At 39.0% G+C, this 22244-nt stretch overlaps 1 protein-coding gene across 1 annotated transcript in view; it reads right to left on the reverse strand.

The window, feature by feature from the left end:
- The window catches only part of LOC132334260 (ethanolaminephosphotransferase 1-like), a 55029-nt gene that overhangs the window by 26385 nt on the left and 6400 nt on the right, over positions 1-22244 (reverse strand). Inside the window, exons 2-5 of the mRNA XM_059860189.1 lie at positions 15836-15904; positions 11023-11131; positions 8871-8945; positions 1896-2164 (exon numbers count right to left, since the gene is read on the reverse strand). Coding sequence (XP_059716172.1) covers positions 1896-2164; positions 8871-8945; positions 11023-11131; positions 15836-15904 — 522 coding nt within the window. The remainder of the gene's footprint in view (positions 1-1895; positions 2165-8870; positions 8946-11022; positions 11132-15835; positions 15905-22244) is intronic.

Genomic DNA, 22244 nt, shown 5'->3' on the forward strand with positions numbered 1-22244 from the left:
TATTGTCCCCAGTATCCTCTAAGTTACTGGAGATGAAGAGCTATCTTTAATAGAGCACATATCATATAAATTTGATGAATGAGTTTACAAAACAAGAACAAATATTTATGGGAATTAAGATCTTTTACTAGACTAGTCAGTAGAACAGGGAAAAAAATATATTTTGTACTTTCTGGTGTATATGTGGTGTATTTTGGACTAATGGAAAAATATCACCTTGAGCTACAAAGCCTGCCTTCTCTTTGTTCATAGGCAATCACAACAGCTGATTTTTTACAGATGATAAAATTGACATACAGAGATTTCAATAGTACAATCTTCTACCACTGCTGATGACTGTGTGAAAGAGCATCAAAAATTCCTCACATTTACAAGCTTATCACTTTGACTGTAACCAAGTCATCACAGAAGGCACCAAAAAGCAAGTGAGCAGGACAGCAGTTCAGCATCAGAGGGGAACAGGAAATAGCACTTGTTAGCACCTTGCATCCCAGTTAATCAAAGCAGTTTACAAACTTTACTGATATTCAGCCTCACCACAAATCTGTCAGGCAGGGAACTATTAAAAACAGGGCCACAGGCACAGGTCACTAACAGGCACTGACAGAGTTAAAAGTACTGCTCTGCTAGTTGATACCCATTCCTAGATTTTACCACTAATACAGTTTGGATGCTGCAGTGATCCAGCAGAGCTTTCTAAACACTCACATGTACAGCGATCATCTGAGCAACCAGTGAAACAGGCTTGAACACAGCTATTCCTCTCCTGCTGGAAGAACTTCATGGAGAAGCCTTACACAGACACAGCTGAAACTTACAGACCAGCTGGCTGCCTAATGTCTTAGTCCTGAGCCAACTTCTTCTCCCAAAACCTATTTTCTAGGGGACAGCACAGATGCACCACAGCTGGACCACCATCTCTGAGTTGTTCTCAAACCACTGGATTGTGATTATGTTTACAGCATTACATCTGCAGCCATTAATTTGAATATTGTATTCCCATTAGAACACATATTTGAGTATTTGTCGAACTTATTTTCAATAATTTGGCTGTACCTTTCATCTTGTGCCTGTAACAGGAAGCTCAGAAGACTGACTGCTCTTCAGGCTGCAAGACCTTGGCTATGTGAGACACAGATAAGCCAGCCCACAGAACTGCTGGGCCTTTGGAAGTGCACTAAACTTGTTAGTACTGCTACTCATCTGTGCACTGAGGACACCACTCACTCTGGTGCCCTGGGCATGTTTTCTGAAGATGTCCACAGGGCTGAAAACCAGACAAGAACTCTGCTGGTGCTGACTGTGGGCTGATAAGTAATTCACCTTGCTGAATGTCTATGACTTTTTGACATCCATGATGACTGACTTGTTTTTCAAAGGTAGAGTTCATTGACAACAGTTACTGCTCTCTGCATAGGTACAATGCTGTTTCCATTTGTTATAAAATGGAGTAGAATTGAGAAGGTCTGGTAGTGTTAACTGTGTAATTACTGTTAATAGATACTACTTGGACTAATTCACATCATGCCTCACAATCTAGTATTGGGGGGAAAATAGCTTGTGGCTTCAGATAGCATAGCAATTTTTGTTAATACACAAATCAAATGCAGTTAAATGACATTCTCATGGGCACTGTCTGGCTGCTAGGCTTGCTGCAAGCCTTTTTCTCCTGCACAGCAATGAATCACTGATGCTGACAATTTGCTCAGGAGCAGCCCTTTATTGCAAATGCAGAAAATATTTCTGAATTACTTCTAGGGTTTTGCAGTTTCACATATTTCAATATCTCAGCCAAACATATTCTCCTTGAACTCTATTTTTCTATTGCTTTAATATTATGAAAACAATTACATAGTTAAAAAACCAAAACCAAAACAGGGATGATAAATACTTACCACTTGGCTTATATCATATCCCCAAGGAAGAAAAAGAACTCCTGTGTTATATTTCTCCCAGTGTGAACACATGAAGTTAAACAAGACAATGCTTAAATATATATACATTGTATATACAGAAACTCCAGTCTTCCCATTGTCACGGGAACAGACAGAAAAAAAAGAAAGCACAAAAATGGAGGTAGCCCAGCTGTCCAGCCCATGGTCAAATAGTTCTCCCAGGGGAGTACTGGACTGGGTCCTTCGAGCATGTTTCCCATCGATGGAATCTAGAAGGATTGAGAAAGGAAAAGAAACAAAGAAAATTAGAATTAGAGCACAACAAAAGAAGTAGCTTTCTTCATATCCAATTCCCTACTTCCATATATAACATACAGGAAAATTACACTGATGACAGCAAACTGAAGCACAACAGCCCCCTCAATACCAACAGGTTAGAACTGCTCATAAAATAATTGCTCCAGATATCAAGTAATTTTTCTGTCCTTACCTCAGCTTTGAAAGTAAATCCCACTTTCCTCATGAGTTTTAGAAAGACACTCATAATTACTTGCCCCCAATGATCTTGAAACATTTTTACATCAGTCCCTGCAATTAGTTTCAAGTGCTGAGAAGTGTCCATAGAGCTTCTTGCCCATCCATTGGCATTGTGGACCCTCTGAGCCTTTAGACCTCTTGTGGGGTGGATTCACTAAGGCATTTAAGTTCCTTGATGCTCAATACCTCAATGACTAACAGTTACATGGCAGCTTAAAGGAGCAAATCTCACAAAATTTATTTGTATTTGTGCTTACACATATTTTAAAGTGTTTTTCAGTTTTCATACAAGAGTGTGTTCAGATGGCCAAATAGGGCAATGGCTTCCTGGCCTCCACCAGAAATAGTGTGGCCAGCAAGACCAGGGCACTGACTGTACTTGGCACTGGATGGGTCACACCTTTATAATCCTGTCTTCAGTTCTGGGCCCCTCACCACAAGAAGGACATTGAGGTGCTGGGGTGTGTCCCGAGAATGGCAACAGAGCTGGTGAAGGGTCTGGAGCACAAGACTTATGAGGAATGTCTGAGAGAGCTGGGGTGGTTTAACCTGGAGAAAAGGAGGCTCAGGAGTGACCTTATCACTCTCTACAACCACTTGAAAGGAGGTTTGAGTGAGATGGGGGTAAGTCTCTTCTCCCAGGTACAAGAAGAAATGGTCCCAGGTCTCACCAGGGGAGGTTACATTGGACATTAGGAAAAATTTTACACAAAGAGGGCTGTCAAGCATTGGAACAGGCTGCTCAGGTAAGTGGCGGCGTCACCATCACTGGAGGTATTTAAAGGTGTGCAGATGAGGCACTTGGGGACATGGTTTAGCGGTAGACTTGGCATTGTTGGATTAATGGTTGGACTTGATGACCTTAAAGGTCTTTTCCAACATGTCTAATTATATGATTCTAAGAATGCATTATAGCTAAGGTGCATTATGTGTTGATCGCTTTTAGTACTAGAGTGCTTAAAAAATGATCCAGCACTGTAGAGGACCTTACTCTGGGCATGTGGTTGGACAGTATGGTTTGAGTTGATCTGATAGTTCACTGCTGTCAAACAGGGTGACCTGCAGCTTGTTCAGCTGGTGGAAAGACAGAAAACATTATGTTTTCTTCTGGGTCACTGAACTGGTACTGTGAATGGTACAAAATGCAAGGGAGATGGCACAAGGGAAGAATGGTGAACACAGGGAGGAGAAAGATGGTCTAGCAGCTGTAACATTTCTTAGTTGTAATGTCAAACCATACCCTCAGTCTCTTTTCTGAGACTGTGCAGGTGAAAAATAGAACTATTTTCCTCTTAAAGTTAAGTGTAAACATGCAGGATGAACCTGTTAGGAAGAAGTACATAGAACAAACCCTACAGATTACTTGGTTTTGTCTTGAATCTCAAAATAAAATGGAGGCGCTTTTCTTTTTGATATTACTTGGAAGGTGCTATAGCTAACAATTATTAGCTATTGATTGCATCAATAACCCAAAACTGATGAGGAACACAACTCAGCAGAGTGAGACCAAAGACAGCACAGCTGCTGTAGATCATATGCTACTTACTTCTCTGGATTATTTGGCAGTACTGTGAGTTTTGTTTAATGTAAATATACTTCAGGGACCTAAACCAGGAAAAGATGGGATTTCATTTTGTACAGATTTTTAGACTATATCTCTATTGTAATATCCAAACAGCTGTGATATATCCTCTGCTCAAACACAAATCTCTTGAGACAGTTCTCAGAACTCTAAAACTTAAATATCTCATAGAGGATTTCAAATACAGCTTGCCTCCTTCTAGAGACTCATTCTCTCTATATCAACATTTCCATTGAATTTTAAGCATCTTACTGAAATGTGCAGAAAGAAAATTGCATGAGCTTGAGGTTACTTGAAAGGTGTTGTAATAATATTAGGAATTCTTCGATCCATTGAACAATATCTCTGAAACCAAACTACCAAATAAGGATACAAGCAATCCTAAAGAGTTTGTGGTGTTTTATACTGAAAGAACACCTATCCCAAATCAGACAGGATTCAGTTACAGAGGTGTTACTATTTAAAAATGAGAACGTTAAAACATTTGTCTGTCTATAAATTTTACATTGTCACACAAGTATATAGATATTAAAATATGTACCTCACAGTGAAAAGTGGTTTTCATTTTGGAAGAACTTGGTTTTTGTAAAAAGAAGCTTATAATATTGTCCTAAAACACAGTACTTCTAATTATACTGGTCACGGAAAAAAATGCAGGAACCATATGACACATACATCAAACTGGATTTTCAGAAATCCTTAACCACATTTTCCATGTAGTTGCATTAGCTTTTTAAAAGACTGAAAATATTTTCTGGCTTAGGCTTCAGTTTGAAATCATTCATGCCAACAATGGTGCGTGTTCATTGGTTAACATTCACTGTCTCACACTTCCATTGCTTTAGAACTCTTATATTATGATTTTGTCTCACAAAGATTCATAAATACTCCATTTTTAAAAGTTTATATGACTTTTAAAGAGTGGAATTCAAAGTAACAGCAAAAAGCACTCCATTTCATGGGAAGGAAATGATACCAAACCACCTTAAAAAAGCAGGAATGGAGAGCAGCATGTTAGGGAATTTGGAGAGAGTACTGTGTCATTAAAATAAGCTGAGAAAGATTACAGTTGCATATTTAGTTAGTTATTATGGTTCTTTGCAGTCTTCCAGAGGGAAAACTTTGGCCATGCAAAATTAAATCTCCGACTAAATATTTCATGAAGTGGCTTGGACAGTAGACATAAAAAATCTACATATATATTAGTTCATTATAGCTTTGACTGTCAACATCATATTCCTTGCCTTCCAAGTATTAGGAACTACAAGCTTCACTGGAAAAAAACACCTACATTAAAAATCTCGGAAGCTGAACTTCCCATGAGCCTTCTGGGGTGCCATACAGTAACAGTTCCAATATGTAATTCCAATTTATGAAGCAATAGTCACTCCATTAAATCTCATACAATGACATAAAAAAATGGTTTTCACAAAAGAAACCACTGCTTCTGAGTACAGAGAGCTGCTAGAGAAATCTAAGAAGTAGTCACTTTCAAGGGATTGTTGTCCCATTGCTTTTTATGGTACAAATACAAAGAAATTCTAGACAAAAAGATTTTGGCACAATCTCACCAACTGAATAGAAATGCCAAGGTATGTAGAATGCAGAGGGAGAGATCTGCTCAAGGCGATACCCCAGGTCAGTCAAGATGGCTCTATGTGCATTGGTCTGATTCCAAAAGCAGTCAGCCCCTCTGCAGAACACTGCAGCCTACATGTGTGGCACATCTGTATATAGCCTGAGCATCTCAAATAGGGCTACACTGCAACGGCCTTACCAGAAACAGCTCCAAGGACAGGGTACATTTAGAATCAATTAAGGTCAAAAAAGACCTCCAAGACCATTGAGTTCAATCTCTGACTGAGCACCACCATGTCAAGTAAATCATAATGCTAAGTGCCATGTCCAGTAGAATCTTGAACACTTTCCAGGGATGGCACTTCCACCTTCCTGAGCATTAAGCCCAGACCATTCCAAGGCTTAACCACTCCTTCAGAGAAAAATCTCTTCCTGGTGTCACACATGAACCTCCCTTGGCACAGCTTGAGGTTATTTCCTCTTGTCCTGTAGATTGTTGTCTGGGAGAAGAGACCAATCCCCGTCTTGCTACAGCCTCCTTTCAGGTGGTTGTAGAGAGCAATAAGGTCATCCCTGAGCCTCTTCCTCTCCAGACTTAACATCCCCAGCCCCTTCTGCTGCTCCTCATAAGATTTGTGCTCCAGACCCTTCTCCACATCTGTTGCCCTTCTCTGTACATGTTCCAGCACCTCAATGTCCTTCTTGTAGCGAGGAGCACAGAACTGAACGCAGGGTTCAAAGTGAGGCCTCTCCAATGCTGAGCTCAGAGGGACGATCACTCCCCTGATCCTGCTACCCACACTCTTTCCAATACAGGCCAGGATGCCATTGGTGGTTTTGGTCAACTGGGCACACAATGGCTCATATTTAGCCACTGTCAACCACCACCCCCAGGTCCTTTTCCATTGGGTCACTTTCCAGCCACTCTTCCCCCAGCCTGAGGCACTGCCTGGGGTTGTTGTGATCCAGGTGCAGGACCCGACACCTGGCCTTGTTGAACCTCACACCACTGGCCTCAGCCCATCGATCCAGCCTGTCCAGATCCCCATGCAGACCCTTCCTGCCCTCCAGCAGATCAACATTCCCACACAACTTGCTGTCATCTGCAAACTCACTGAGGGAGCACTCAATCCCCTAGTCCAAATTATAATAAAGATAATTAAACAGGTTTGATCTCCTGGCTGTCCTGCATGTGCTGCAAAATGACACTAAAGATGATCTGCTCCATAACCTTCCCAGGCACTGAGGTCAGGCTGACAGCCCTGTAGTTCCCCGGATCCTCCTTCCAACCCTTCTTGCAGGTGGGCATCACACTGACCAGGTCTCCAGTTCTCTGGTTGACCAGGACTGGTGACAAATGCTGGAGAGTGGCCTGGCTCTTCCACCAGCTCACTCAGCACCCTGGTGTGGATCCCATCCGGCCCCCAGCCGGGCACTGCCTGCTCCCTCCTGGATTCCAGCCAGGCACTGCCTGCTCCCTCCTGCATTCCAGCCAGACACTGCCTGCTCCCTCCTGGATTCCAGAAGGGCTCTGTTCTGCTACCTCCTGCATTCCAGCCGGGCACTGCCTGCTCCCTGTCCCTGCCTACCAGCTCTGCAGGCCGCCTGCCTTGAGGATATTGGGTTTTTCTGCTGAAGACTGAGGCAAAGAAGGCGTCGAGTACTTCAGCCTTTTCCTCATCTTTGGTTACACTGTTCCCCTTTACACCCAATAAAGGATGGAGATTTTCACTGGCCCTCTTTTTGTTGATAATGTATTTATAAAAACACTTTGTATTTACAATCTTTCACAGTAGTGACAACACGGGAGTTCTAGCTGAGCTTTCACCAATCCAGTCTTCTCTCTACAAGACCTGATGACATCCCTGTACTCTTCTTGATTGTCTGCCCCTATTTCCCAAGTTTATAAACTCTTATTTTTCTCTCTAGGTCCAGTGAAAGCTCCCTGTTCAGCCAGGCCAGTCTTCTTCCCTGATGGTTCATCCTTCAGCACCTAGGGACAGCCTGCTCCTGTGCCTATAAGATTTCCTTCTTTAAATGTGTCCAGCCTTCCTGGGCCCTTATTACACAGAACAGTGCAGTCCTTTAAATATACTACCTTTAGTCTCCCCAAGAAATCACTCTGTTGCACCATGGTGTGGAAAGTCCAGTTTGAAACAAGAGAGCTTTGGAAGAGAAAGCAAAAAAGTCACACTAACGTATGGATCTCACTTCCAGGTCAGCATCATTTCAGGTCTGTCTTCACACCACTGCACAGCAAGGTGCAGTCTACCTAAAAATACACTCATGGCACAGAATGAAGTAGTAAAAATGGAATATGAAACTGAGATGTAGGTGTTATGGGAGAAAAACAGAATGAGGAAAGAAAAAAAATACTTATTTCCATAAGAAGCTCAGGCCTGTCATCACATCTGCCATCACCACCTCTCCTGACACACTCCTTAAGCACTGAAGTGCCTAACAAGTTCCTTTTTTCTGCTTTGTCCTTTATTTTTCCTATTTCTTTGAAAGCACCCTCTGCTAATTCTGATGTCTGAGCTTCTCAGAATGTCATCATCAAGGGACAAAGATTTTTATGACACCAAACAGCAGTGACTATCCTATGAAGAAGGCCGAGAGAGTTGGGGCTGTTCAGCCTGGAGAAGAGAAAGCTCCAGGGAGTTCTTAGAGCAGCCTTCCAGTACCTAAAGGGGCTACAGGAGAGGTACTTTTTTCAAGGGCATGTAGGGATAGGACAAAGGGGAATGGGTTCACTGAAAGAAGGTAGGTTTAGATTAGGTATTAGCAAGAACATCTTTACTGTGAGGATGGTGAGGCACTGGATTGGGTTGCCTGGAGAAGCTGGGAATGTTCCATCCCTGGAAACGTTTAAGACCAGATTGGATGGGGCTCTGGGCAACTTTATCTAGTGGAAGGTGTCCCTGCCCATGGCAAGGGGATTGGAACCAGACTGCTGCTATATAAAGATTTCCACTGATCCTCTAAAATAATTTGAACATTCAAGAGGGATAAGAGTTACTGTAATAGAGCCTCTAATATATTACTTAACATGCTGGTTTGGGTTTAAGTCTGATAAACTTTTTTGTGTGTGTGTGTTGTGATTTGGGGTTTTTTAGTTTAGGTTTTGTTTTTGGTTTTTTTTAATGTAAGAGAACTGTTTTGGAAAGAGATCAGTAATTTATCCACAATGCCTCTTTATCTCAGAATCATCACTAGTGAATTTGAAGATAAAATTACATGAAAATGTCAGACATGCAAATTATTTCACTGTACATTACCTAAAGCATAAGCACAAAAGGTGGTAAAAGCACTGAACAGCCACACCCAGGTGGGAACAAGTCCAGGACTGGTACCTGAAAAAAAATGGGGGAGTGAGTCGGTGTAACAGGGGTTAACATCAAAGAAATCCACCAAGATATGAACGTAGATACAAACTAGCTGCCACTGATTAACACACTGCATCAAACAGATGGAAATATTTGAGTCTGACCTTCAGGCACTGGTGAGCTCTATCAAAGAAGCACTGAGCAGGCTTAATGTGTTTCCACCGTAAAGGACAAAAGGTAATGGAGAGGTTTTTTGGTCCTGAAATGATTCTAGTATTGCAGAAAACAATGATAGCAACTAGGCAAAAATATTCACAGGTCATGGGAAGAATATCCACTGAAAAATTAGTTAATGTTCATGTAATATATAGGAAAAAAGAAGTTTTCAAGAATTATTATCAGTACCAGTCTGGGGTTTGTGTAGCACTCTCACCACACAGATCTGAACAGGAAGTTTTTGTCCTTAGGCTAGCAGAAATACCAGCAGCCCCCCCCCCCTTTTTTTTTTTCCCATGAGAAAAAGGAACAGATAGTTGAATTGGACAGACCCCAGAGTTCTGTTCTTGCTCTGCTGACAGCATTAATCCAAGGTTATTGTTGCTCCTTTAAAGAAATCGATCCTTCTTCCAAAGAGATTTCTATTTAACTTTAACATCACCCAATACTACATCAACACTAAACAACTGTAAATGCAAAGTCCTCTCAGGTTTCTGCCATTTGGCACCAAACACAGGGAATTCCTGCATACAGAGGTGTCCTTGCCTGAACGATGCCAGGAGATGCCAGCACCTAAAGCAGTGCCCTGACTACCTTTCTCTCAGTGCCTCATCTTGCCATTCTGAAAGCAAAGGTGACAATTCCTGACTCCTAGCTGCAAATCTGCAAACCGTACCATGAAAACCAACTGTACAGGAAATTAAACTTTTTATTTCTGATCCTAGGTATAGGATTGATATATGATACTCCAAAGGCCCTTTAGGTTGCATGAAAGTTTTCCATCAACCGAGAAATGATGGGGACCATTCTCATGTGGTCTCAGGAAGAGCTTGCAAACTTCACAGGTCTCAACTCTAACCGACTTCATCACCATTTTAAATGTCTTCAAGTTCCGTGTATATCTACTGAGAATGTGCCAAGATAACATCATCCCATTAAAAAGATCTGTTCTGGATGTTCTTTTATTACAGGGCTGAGTAAATATCATCTGCATTGATAAAAAAGCACCAGGTGTTCAAGAAGGAGGTCAGACAAGTATATAACAAGCTGGTCCTGAAAATGTAACTTTTGAAGCAAAACTGATAACAAGTATCCTGCCTCTAGAATTGCTGTGCTAAATGTTCAACAACTCACGCCAAAGGGTAGCTCCTGAAGCTAACAACAGGCATAACAAAATAAAGGCAGCTAAATGCAGTTGTTTCAGGAAATAAAAGTTATCTTCACTGAATTGTCTAGTTCAAAGAAAATCAAAGCCTTTAATTGATATATATTTAACATATTAATCACCTGGAAGATTCTTACTGGGCTCCAACAGCTGGTCTGAGAAGCCCAAACCAAAGATGCCTCACACTCAGGAGCAATCAGATCCAAAAAATTTCTGACTTGGTCTTCAATGAGGAGCAAACATGGACTTGGACTATGAAAGTCGTAATTTGAAGAGACATTTATTTAGAAACTATATTTTTGTCTAGAAGCCATCTTGAATAGGGGGTGTGAATATGGGGAGGAATGAAAGGGAAGTTAACTCCTTCAGGCATCGGTTTAGGTATTAGGAAATGTGAAATCGATGAAAATGTTATGAAGACTACTCAAGTGGAATTTGGCTGCATATTTAAACCCTGGAATAAACTTTAAATATAATGAGATCTTACCAGAGACTTCAAGCAGCATATGCTGAAACCCATTTTAGGGATACAATTAAATTAGATTTTTCAATAAATTTATCTAAATTTATAATGCTATGTGTGAGGTAGATTCTCCTATCTGCACCTACAGAAGCCTTATTAAGGGAATAAGTGGAAGATTTAAATGTCTGATACCTCTCTGTGGCATTCAGAAGTATAAGCATTTCAGTAATTCTGAAAAATTACAACCTGAACATATTTACCTGAGGCAGTGTAGTCCCAGTCATAAAAAGATATTAGAAAATAATTAAATAAAATCATGACAAATCCAGAGAATGTTAACAGGTTGGGAGCAATCCACAAAGGCACTATCTGTTAAAAAATGAAAGGAAAAAAAATCAGATAAATTGTATTTCAAATTGTACATCTTATTTTAATAAAATATTTTATATCAGGAAGGAAGCTTTTATGTGACATCGGCAGTATTCAGATTTTTGTATATTTCCCCATTTTCAAATCAAAATACAGTTTTAATTTCTGAAATTTATTTTCAAATGCAATCCTCTTGCCTGATTTTTGTGGCTGCAGTAAGAATGATACTTTTAAAATGTTGTACTCCCTTTAAAATGTAGCACATTATCCTCATTTACCCAGCTGCCAAGGAAAGCCTTCTGTTCTGATCAGCTGCATCAGAACTGAAAGAAGACTGCAGCACCCCAGTGTGGTAATTCAGCATCCACGTGGCAGGTTTCTTAAGCATTCTATTCCCACACTAAAACAAGGAAAGCTCTTCTTCCAATGTGAATAATTTCTTACTCCAAACATCAACTAAATCAGACCCTGAGTGCATTGCACTTTTAGATTCAGAAGATGTCCTTGTTACAAGCATCTCCCTCCTATCTAGATAGTAATTTTCTGACAGGGTCTCCCTCTTTATTCATCAATTATTAACACTCCATTAATTAATTTGACTTTGGAGGGTGCTGAAAAGGACTTTCTGCCTTCACCTAAACCTCTTTGCCCCAGTAACCATTCTCAGGCATTCATTCCCTGTGGCTTTAAGGTGCTCCTTACACTGCAAAAGGAATGAATCCCTTTTGAAAATACTCTTCCCAAGTAACACAGTTTCTCCAGAATATTTTTTGAAATAGCCTACACAGCTTTCTACATGATTTTTAGACAGAACATATTTGCAGAAATACTAAGTATCAACCATTACCATCACTCAATATATATCACTTATTAATATATATAAACCACAAAAATACTGGAGGCTTATTTGGAGTGCCTAAAGACTCAAAATGTATATAAAGTAATTCAACACTTTAAAATAGCACAAGAAAATAATAAAGAAAATAAAATCAAATAATTCCTGATACTAACAGGAATAGTATATTACAATAGTATACTATAACCATACTAACAATAGTTTTGAAATCAAATGTTTTGTTAATATCTCAGGACTAGCTAGCTGAACAGACAGATGAATACATATTAATTAATTCTATCCAACTACTACATTTACTTAAATTTACTTTTAAAATCTGAATGCTTTGACTGATTTAACATCCTGACTCGATAATATTTTTCCACTATAGAAAAATTTGTAATATTCAGGAGAAATTGTGAAAACCAGTGGTGTACAGACTAAGTGTACACTTCCAAAAACCAGGTTAGAGTTCCTGAACACTTTTCCATTACATTTCTTAGACGTTTTCTGTAATAACACTAGGAAAACTATTGTATCTGATATTTGTTTCCTTATCAGCAGGACTTTATCACTGATTTTAAAACACTGCATGTCAGCTCTCATTATATTTAAAATACACCATGGAATGCATAGAGCAACGATTTTTAAAATGTAACATATCTATCATTCTGAGTGTTCAAAAAAATCTAAACCTCTAAGAAAAGGGACAGCAAATGTTCCCTGAAATTCCTTTTGGAGAGCAACTAAGGAGGAACCCTCGACTGCATGGTCTCCCTTTCTTACACCGACTGCATGCTCAGCATGGAGCAACAGCTGCACATCTCCCAGCTTTGCTACCTGAGGATGAAGAAGATGGATCTTCTGCTGGGATTTATCTGGCATCTCTGACCTTCCAGGAAAGAAGAAGCATAGACACTGAAAAAAAATTCTAGATTTGTCTCTTTTAATCTAAATCATAGATCAAAAGAGTGCTCTAAGACACTATGGATGAAATGTTTACATGGATATACATGGATAAACTGACTGCTTTTTCCTGGATGATTCATAAGGATTATTGACAATCAAATCAGGTGGGGCACCACAAATGTCTGCTTTCTAATTAGGCTCATCATTCTAAACAGTCACAATGTCATTTTTAAGTTATTACAGGAAATAATTCATGCTTCCATGGTGTGAACATGAAGAAGTCATTTTAACCCACTTTCTTGCTAACTGTGTATTTTAAGAAGGAAACTTTCAAAGGTTTTTCAACTTGTTATAGTTGCAATCCCTTTGGCTAACAGACACACCATGAAAAACAGTTGCAGGAGTTGTGTCTTTAGGGAAACAGACTCTCCTGCAGTTAAACCCTTAAGCATGTTCTTTTGATCCTTCCTGAACCTAATCTGTCTAGGTATTTGGAAAGTATTCCAGTTGCAAAATCCCTTTTGTTATATTTAATGCTCCTTATCTTTTTAGTTGGCATTACACTACCATCACCCTATTTCATAATTAGAAAATCACAGGGTGTTTAAGATTAACTTCTTACACACCTTGGAAAAACAGAGCCTGAATTTATTAGTATGCTATAGAAGGATGAGCTGCAATCTTTATTGTCTAATTAACAGACAGCAGAGGTCTAATACACCAATGTGCTACATGATTAATACAACTGGAGGTGCCATGGGGCAAATCACATCTGCTCTCTGGCAAAACCCTGGTGTGCTTGAACCTTTTAAAAAACCCTTAATTCCATGAAGTATTAACTGATTTCTGTTTCTCTGGGTCTAGCCATTCATTCTAAAAGCCTTAGTACAAACAGCAAATGCTTTAATACAGCAACTATTTGGATAATAAATGGTAAAGTACACATTTATATAAAGCTCTGTTCAAACTTCACTAGGTCACTTGAGACCACTAAAATGCTACCCTTGGCCAATTCTGCTGAAAAAATCAAAGTTCATAAAGGCAACAGAGGGGAGTTTAATTGATTTCAGTGATGCTGGCATACACCTGTGTATTCCAGTGGGATTTCTTCCTTTCCCCCTCATTGTCCTGCATCCCCACCAGAGATAAATGAGCTGGGTTATCACAATATGTTTTCAGCTCACAAATTCACATATTTTTAATGTCAAGCTATTCTTAATTTCTTATTACACAGGAAGTACATTTTACAATCAATGGTAATGACTTATAACATAGGAAACACATCTTCCAGTGGATTCTGGTTGTGGAATACAGAGGAACTTGTGTTGCCACTAGGATTAAACAGGCATATGAAAGGCAAGACCCAAATCTCGAGCCATTGTTGTCATGAGTTGTTTTTTCTTTTTGCTTGGCTCAGTGAATTTAAGCTTGCTTTTTTTTTCAACTCCTCTAGAATAGAGTAAAAATAGTCCACGTGGAATTTTTAATGTCACCAGTTTAGAAACTAAAAAATAATTAATTCATATCCGAGAAGGGATGCATCAGGATGTCTAAACTGAGTGAAGGAACTTCTCCCAGTCATCAAGATGTACACTTGTACTGCCCAATTTTGAATGAACATAGTAGATGCAAAACATTCTTTAAGAATTCTTTGAAAATTATCCCAATTTCCCTATTGCAATGCACTTTCAGGAACAAAACCATGATAGCAACTTGCATTCCTACTGATATTTTACAAACAATTATATTGTGGCTAAGTTATATGGGAACATTCAATAATGTTGTTCTTCTTCTGGTAAAATGCTGCAACTATTAGGAAAAATTATCTGCAAAGGAAGTTTTGCATTCACAACACTCCCCCTTCAGTCTGATTGCAGAGAACCCATCTCCTAAACTAAAGGGCAAGAGCACAGTAAAGCCTCTACTCATCTCCCATGCCAGAGTGCTGGAGGGGCTTTTCTGCCTCATTGTTTTCCTCAGTATTATGATGGGAATAAAAACAAAGTCTCGGAATTGAATTACTGAAGTCGGTGTCACATCTTTGAATTTATTTTTTTCTCATCCCATGTTCAAGTTGTATTTTAATTCTTCAGCTGCGTCATATGAACACTTTCCATGAAATTACTTTGAGGTTACAAATTAGGGATTATGATTTTCCTGCCATATCAAGAATAATCAACACCTGAATTACAGAATCCAAAGATGGCAGATCCAGCAACACTGACCACATACATCCTTTTTTTTTGTTTGTACAAAGGTTCATTTTCAAGTCTGCTCCAATCTAAATATTTCCTGTAATGAGGCAGATGCAGAAGTCAGTGCTTCCTTGGAGATCAATAAAGTTCATATTTATTTGAGATACAGCTTATTTTCTTTTCTTTTTTTTTTTTTTAGTGCCAACAACAGCATAACTAATTGTGAGTGGTTTATTTTTAAAAATTGCAGATTGCAATGCATTCAAGAGATGGCATCTTCCAATCTTTATGGTGATCATGGTAACCACTCTCATTTCCAGCTTCTGTGAGGAATGCCTGGCTGTCTCAAACAAGTCCCCTCGGGAGAAAATCAGACAGTGCTTGCATAAAATCATATGCACAGCACAGAGAGAGAGCCATGCTGTTGTTAGGCAGCATATGCTGCCCAAAATAATCTGTACTAAGTAAAACCATCCATGTCTGCAAAGCTGTTTAATGAAAGATGGAATAATGAAAGATGCAGTAAAGAAATGGATGCCTTTTCTACAGCAATCAGAAAAAAAGAAACAAGTCCTTTCTTTGTAAAAAAAAATCTCAAAACAACACACCTTAAACACAGCTAAATATCCTGCAACATTTTTCTTTTATCAGATGTCTTCATTCCAGCTTTATTGATTAATATGTATTTTTAAATTAAAGTACACGCTATATTTAAAACAAGTTCTTACATTAACATGCTGTGTTTTGATTAAATAAAATTCTTACCTTAATAATTTTATTCCAGATGGGCTGCATAATATACACAGATAAAGGATTTGTATCCACAGCACTGTACTGTGAGGAAAAAGCAAGCATGTTAAACAAAGCAGTGAACAATGGCTATTTTTCCAGGACTATATGTCCTTCAGCATCTAAGAGCACCCAGTGAGACTGGTGTAAATTTATTTTATTCTGATTTGTACAGGTTTTATTTAATTTAAAAGCACTGGCCTGGTTTACAATTACCATGTTAGCAACTCTATGTACTAACACAAAGGTTTAGGCTTGTGAAATGGCAAACAGCTCTGCAGTGACATTGTACTTTTAAATTCTTATTAGTTTTACAACCCTATAAGATTCTGCATTTCTACAGTATTTTGGATTTAGCACCTTTATTTCCACTACCAGTAATGCACAGTCTGAGCACCAGTTCATTGCTAGTATGTAGGATAGATAGTGAACATGGAACGTGTTTCTAGGTGGAATATTATCTTGCAGAGATACACAGCTTTTGTCATAGTAACACAGTTGCATTTGCACTATGCTAATTAAAGTAAGGCAGTATTACTATAAAAATGAGCTCTAAAATAGCACAGTTCATTACCACAACAACATTTCTCTATTGGACAGACTTGAAAACACATGTGTTTTATAAATTCCAGTAAGTACATAGCTATATCTTTTGTAAACAAAATACTTCAGAAATCCAAGGCCACCCTGGATTGCTGTTGTCTCCTTTTTCCTCAGAGGACAGTACCAAGTTTTATCCTGCCTTGAGACTGCAGAACACAGAATAATCTTAGGAAGAACAATCTTAACTGATAATACCACCGAAAACCATGTACTTGAGCCCTGGCAGGTAGACATTGGAAGAAGTTATCCATCATTGGGGTGGTACACGTAATTATTTCAGAAATTTTTTGACTTTGAAAGTGCATATATGGCTTAACATTGCTAGGATGATGCATATGACTCACAAAGATTCAGATATATCTGCATAAAGCACTGTCCAAACATCACGTGCAGAAAATAGGGGTGAGATGGGATGTGTTAGACCACAGTTTGACAAAGATGTTCACTTGCAGAAGAGCTGATGACAAAGAGTCTCACATAACTTCAGCTAACAGTTAATTGTCTCTCCATACATAGAGTTAATATATGGACCTCTGTTAGCCAACTACTCTTTGGATGAGATTGCATTCTGGAAGTACCTGTTCCAAGTCATTAATTATCAAAGCAACTTAGGCACTTGTCTTAAACTTAGGTACCTACATATGAAATGCTTAGGAATGTTTCCATACATTTCCTTTTTCTATCTGAATACAAAGCATATGTTTTAATTACCTTCTGGACAAAACAAAGCATTCACACAGTAATTTTTTTTGTTCAATTTTAAATCACAGATCATAAACCTAGCATCTAATAAAATTTTTATATCAGAGCTATTCACTATAAATACATACTGACAAATATCAAAAAAATCACCTAGCAGTAACTGGTCAGACCAGACTGCCTAAATTTCCAAAGGGAATAAAATTTTCAGTTTTGTGAAGTGTGCATCACTGATTTTAATTTTTCTAAAAATACTCAAAGTGTTCACTCTGATGTATCATTTTTATTGGCTGCTGCTACCCATATTACTTAATACACAATACAATTTTGTCATCAAGAGATTTTCCAACGGAATATATATTAGAATTCTTAAATACATTACCTCAGAAAAAAATTAATTTGCAGGTAAAACTTTACTTTTCATGCCCAAATGCGGTATTTATCTTTCAAACACTGATTATTACAACTGTTTGAACTTTTGATAGTCCAGCTTGCGTGTGAATTACCAAAACCTGTGGGCTTTGCTTAACATTTATGCCAAAGTTAACAATAATACCAAGCCATACAATACCTATGCCAATAGACCAGCCAGGTACTACTTAATTCACATGAGAACTATGGAAATCCTCTGAAAATGAAGAAAATTCAAGGTATCCATAAGCACTTTTGAGATTTCAGGCAATCAGGAGTCTGCTCAAAGTTTCACTGCGGCTTCCCATTTCCTTACCTCAACTGGTATTCAAAGACTATGTGAAATATGGGACAATTTGCTGACCAGCAAATTCAATTAATTCAGCCATACCTGTATAAGAATGTGCAAAGGTCAAAATAAGGGAGTTTTACTCTTGCTTCTACTTTGGCATTCTCTTTCTCCCCTCACCCCAAGTCAAAGTCACGAAATAAATCAGAAAATGCTAGTTAAACAACAACAGTAAAATGAGGCTTTCTATCCAAAATATTCACTGGCTGTTCAGAGCTACTGCTTGCTCTTAAAAGGAAAAAAAAAAGGAAAATCAGTCTCATTTCTTTGAAATTGTTTTCTTATCAAGAAAATATAAGAGACTATATAGCTATTATATAATTTTTGTATTTTCTTTACTGGAAAATGTAAGAGATTAGGTAGCTTTCCAACATATTTCTACATAACAGACACAAACAAGAGACACAGTCAGCTTTTTGTTTGACTCACAGTTTCCAAAGTCAAGCATCAAAAATCAAAACAGACCTTATTGGAAAAAGGGGGAAAAAAAAAAAAAAAAAAAGGAAAATTACAGCCAGCTCTTTTGTCACCTAAAGACATTTCAAGACACACCACACTTCATCCTGTTAATTCCTATGTCTGTGGCTGAACTGTTGGTCCTCTGGGTGGGGAAGGAACATTCAGCAGATGTGCAGAAGAATGGAAATTTGCGCTTCCCTCCACAATAATTTGTTTTAGCCAGACCAAAGGAAACACCCATGGAAAAACAGTTTTCAGTCACGGCAAAAAATAAAACTTGACAAATAAAGTCTGCTATACGGTTTAATGCTCTGCTTTGTTCTGCTCCCAAGAAGCTACTAACCTCAAGGCCATGAAATCCTCAGGAGTTTAATGTTCATGGCTGCTCAGAAAAGCAAAGGACTGAGTAACATGCTCACATTATGACCAATGAACATGAATGCAAGAGTCCATTGAACCTGATGGAAAAAAAGCACTGCCATTTACTATTGTGCAATTCTGTCATTTTCAGGGCACTTAATCTAAAAGACAAAAGTGGAGACGATAAGCCTGTTGGAGGTTTTTAAGTGCAAGGCTTATACAAGTACTAAGCACTTCCCTGCAAACAGTTTCTGCCCTGGAAAGGGGATTGATTGTCCTTAAACAAAGAAGAAGGGCTTGGAATAATCAGAAAGCTTCTCTCAATTATTTTTAAAGGAAGTTGTAACAGTTGGAAGGGAACAGCAGTAGTAAGGGAATAGGAAAAATGGCATTGACTTCCTCTTACTCCCAAACTTAAAAATGCTTCTTCTGGTTTTATTTAATAGCTGATATCTCCTTGAAAGTCATCTGCTTTCTCTCTCAGTGTTAATGGCTTCTAGAAGAGCTAGAAATGAGAATACAGACACCAGACACGTGCACACATACATGGTGACTCGGGCAGCACACATGAAATCTGCTTTTACTTTGTGTTCCTGCATCTTAATTTCCATTCAGGGGATCTAGCACAGCATGAAGTTTCTGCTGGTCACCTGTGTTAAAGGGGAAAGAAAACAAGATAAAGGCAGGCGGGGGAAGGGATAAACAATTAAGAAAAGTTAGAGGAAAACAGAAGAAAGAAAAATGAGCAAAAGCAAAGGTTTGGCTACACAGTTGAAAGACAACTGTTCTGCAGTGACAGAACAGAGCCAAACACTGAGGGGCAAAAGCACTCACAGTGATCAAGGTCTGCTCTGCTAAGTACAAGACAAAAGGTACCTTCTGGCTCACATCCACACAGCTTAGAAATATTTCCCATTATTGCAAACTGGTCACATCAGCACCACACAGCATCTGCTGGAGGGGTGTTGGGCCTCATCATCTGGCCCCACACACCCAACACATCATTAGCATTCAACATGTTTAAGTTCAAAGTATCTGAAACAATCTGGAGACTACACTGTAACCCAGCAATATGGCACTTTCAGAGCATGAAAGTGAGCCCTGTCTGCTGTGCGTGTTCAAAAACCCAAATGCCCATGCTGGAAGAGTGCTGAAGGATGGTGAAAACAAAAAATGATGTGCATGTCCTCCAGAACTGACCATTTCCAAACCAAAAGCCTAGCTATTGCCTTGGAGAGACTTTAGAGAAACAAAGAAACAAAACCCAAACAGGGAGTGAGCTAACCATTAATGAGAGCAGACACTGGATCTTCATTGGACTCCCCAGCCCTTTCCAGCTTTGCACTGTGGAGGCATCACAGGAATAAAATTTTGGAATGCCTATGATTAAGAGAAAAATATAAAGCATGCCTACATACACTTCAGAGTCAGGAGAGAAAGCAAGCTGCAAGAAATATAGTTGCATAACTACATTCTATTCCTCTTTCAACTTCAGCTGCTCTTTATACTAACAGACTATTTCTTTCCTGTACTTAAATCATCTTGTCCCAGGTAGCAGCATATTGTGCTACTCAGTCATTTACATTCACAACACCTGTGTTTTGTAAATGACAGACAAAGGGATGGGAGGCATGACAATGGACTCTCTTTTGCACAAGGTAAGGAGTTTTTGTGGTTTTGAAAACTGGAAGATCACCCTCCCAGTCCAGGGTATGGAGCAGTCGATATTGAAGAGAGCTCAGTGGGAAATCACCCTTCTAGGCAATGTCTGATGCAACATGAACTTGGCTTCTGTGAAACCTTACACTTCAGGAACCACACAAAAATTAAAGAAAATACTGAAATACTGGCACATCTGTTAACAATTTTCCATCAATCTTTCTGATTCCTAGAATATGTTAAACATGTGGAGTTCAATTGTATTTAATTTATGTTTTTACAGGTTTGTAGCTATTATGGGACACAGTCTTGGATCTTAATGAAAGCTTCACAAAGGGAAGAAAGAGAAACATGCTACAAATAACGGAGTTCCACAACACTGTGGATGCCAAATATGTTCAGTGCTTTAAGTGCTGATGTATTGCAAAACACAGTCCTGTTACTTCTAATAATAGAATTGCTTTACATTATATCATCAGTTAGTTAATTATTCATAAATAATGGCTTGGGGTTTCCATCTCCTATACAATAATTCGGTGTATTCTGCATTTTCCCCTATCCACATACATATATGGGGGTTTTTTTGTTTGTTTTGGTTTGGTTTTTTATTAGATCACCAATACCTAAGTCCAGGAGTTATAAGGCTGTACTAGGGCTGGATACAGCTGCACTGTGAAGGAAGAGGCTGCCCGAGTTGGGCTCCTGAGCTCCTCTCTCCCCTCTCACTTTGCCCCCTTCAGTTCCATCAGCCTGTGCACAGCTAGGAAATATAGTTAGATTTTCCTTCCACCTGATATTATTCCTAGTAAATACTAGAACATCATGGTTTGTGCAATTCAACAATTCTGACTGGTATTACTAAGTCATCAGCAAGTTATTACTCAAACTGCTGTCCTGAGGATGTTTTGTTGCAAAGGTGTATTTATCATTCACCTCCTCATTTTCAGGAATCCTGACACACATTGAGTCTGTGCCACATCCTTTCCCTTAATGAAGTATGTATGGACCCATGTCCTTGAGGTCATGGGCACGTAGAGCTGTGGGCATGTGAAGAGCAGTGTCATGGCCTTAAGGTCACAGAACCATGGGTTTGGATCACAAGATCATTCAGGTCAGCAGGGACCTCAGCAGGTTTCCTCCTTCTCAACATAGGCTCAAAACCAAGTGCTTTATCCAGACCATGGAGAGGTGGACAGTCAGTGGGACTGGAAGGCAGCAAACTACTATTATTTTCAACTAATAGTAGTTATATTAAGGATGATGCCTAATTTCTCTTGAGGAGAAGGCTTACATGGGACGTGTTCAAGCACTTAATAACAAAGCCAAAATAATTAATAAGAACATAGAAACATGATTAAATATTGAGCAACGGGTAATAGAAGACAGCTGCATGTGTGCTGCTGTAAAGGGACAAAGGTAGAGGCTGGTCCAGAATGGTGAAAATATAAATCCTGCTAAAACAAAACCTGCACACTCTCAGGGTCCTTAACTTGCTATTCAAGGAAGCTCTAACATAGCAAGAAAGTTGATTTATGTGGAGTTTTTTTGGTGCAGACTGGACTTCCACAGTTGGTAAAAAGAAACAACAGCAGGATTTTGTGCTACACTTATTTCTGTGCATGTACAAATATGTATGTGCCAGCAGCCCTTTAAAGATCTAACAGTAGACCAAGTACCCATCCAGCTGGAGCTCTGCCAGAGGGTGTACCTAAATACCTGGGGAAACCACTCCAAGCCCAAAAGGGAAGACAGATTAAAAGCATGTTGTAGTTTCCATAAGAGCTGCTGAACAGTTGTTCTGTAGCCCATACACTGAACCCTTGTGTAATCTAACATCTTGATGCA

This window comes from Haemorhous mexicanus, chromosome 1, assembly GCF_027477595.1.
Source record: "Haemorhous mexicanus isolate bHaeMex1 chromosome 1, bHaeMex1.pri, whole genome shotgun sequence".
In the NCBI taxonomy this organism is placed as follows: Eukaryota; Metazoa; Chordata; class Aves; order Passeriformes; family Fringillidae; genus Haemorhous; species Haemorhous mexicanus.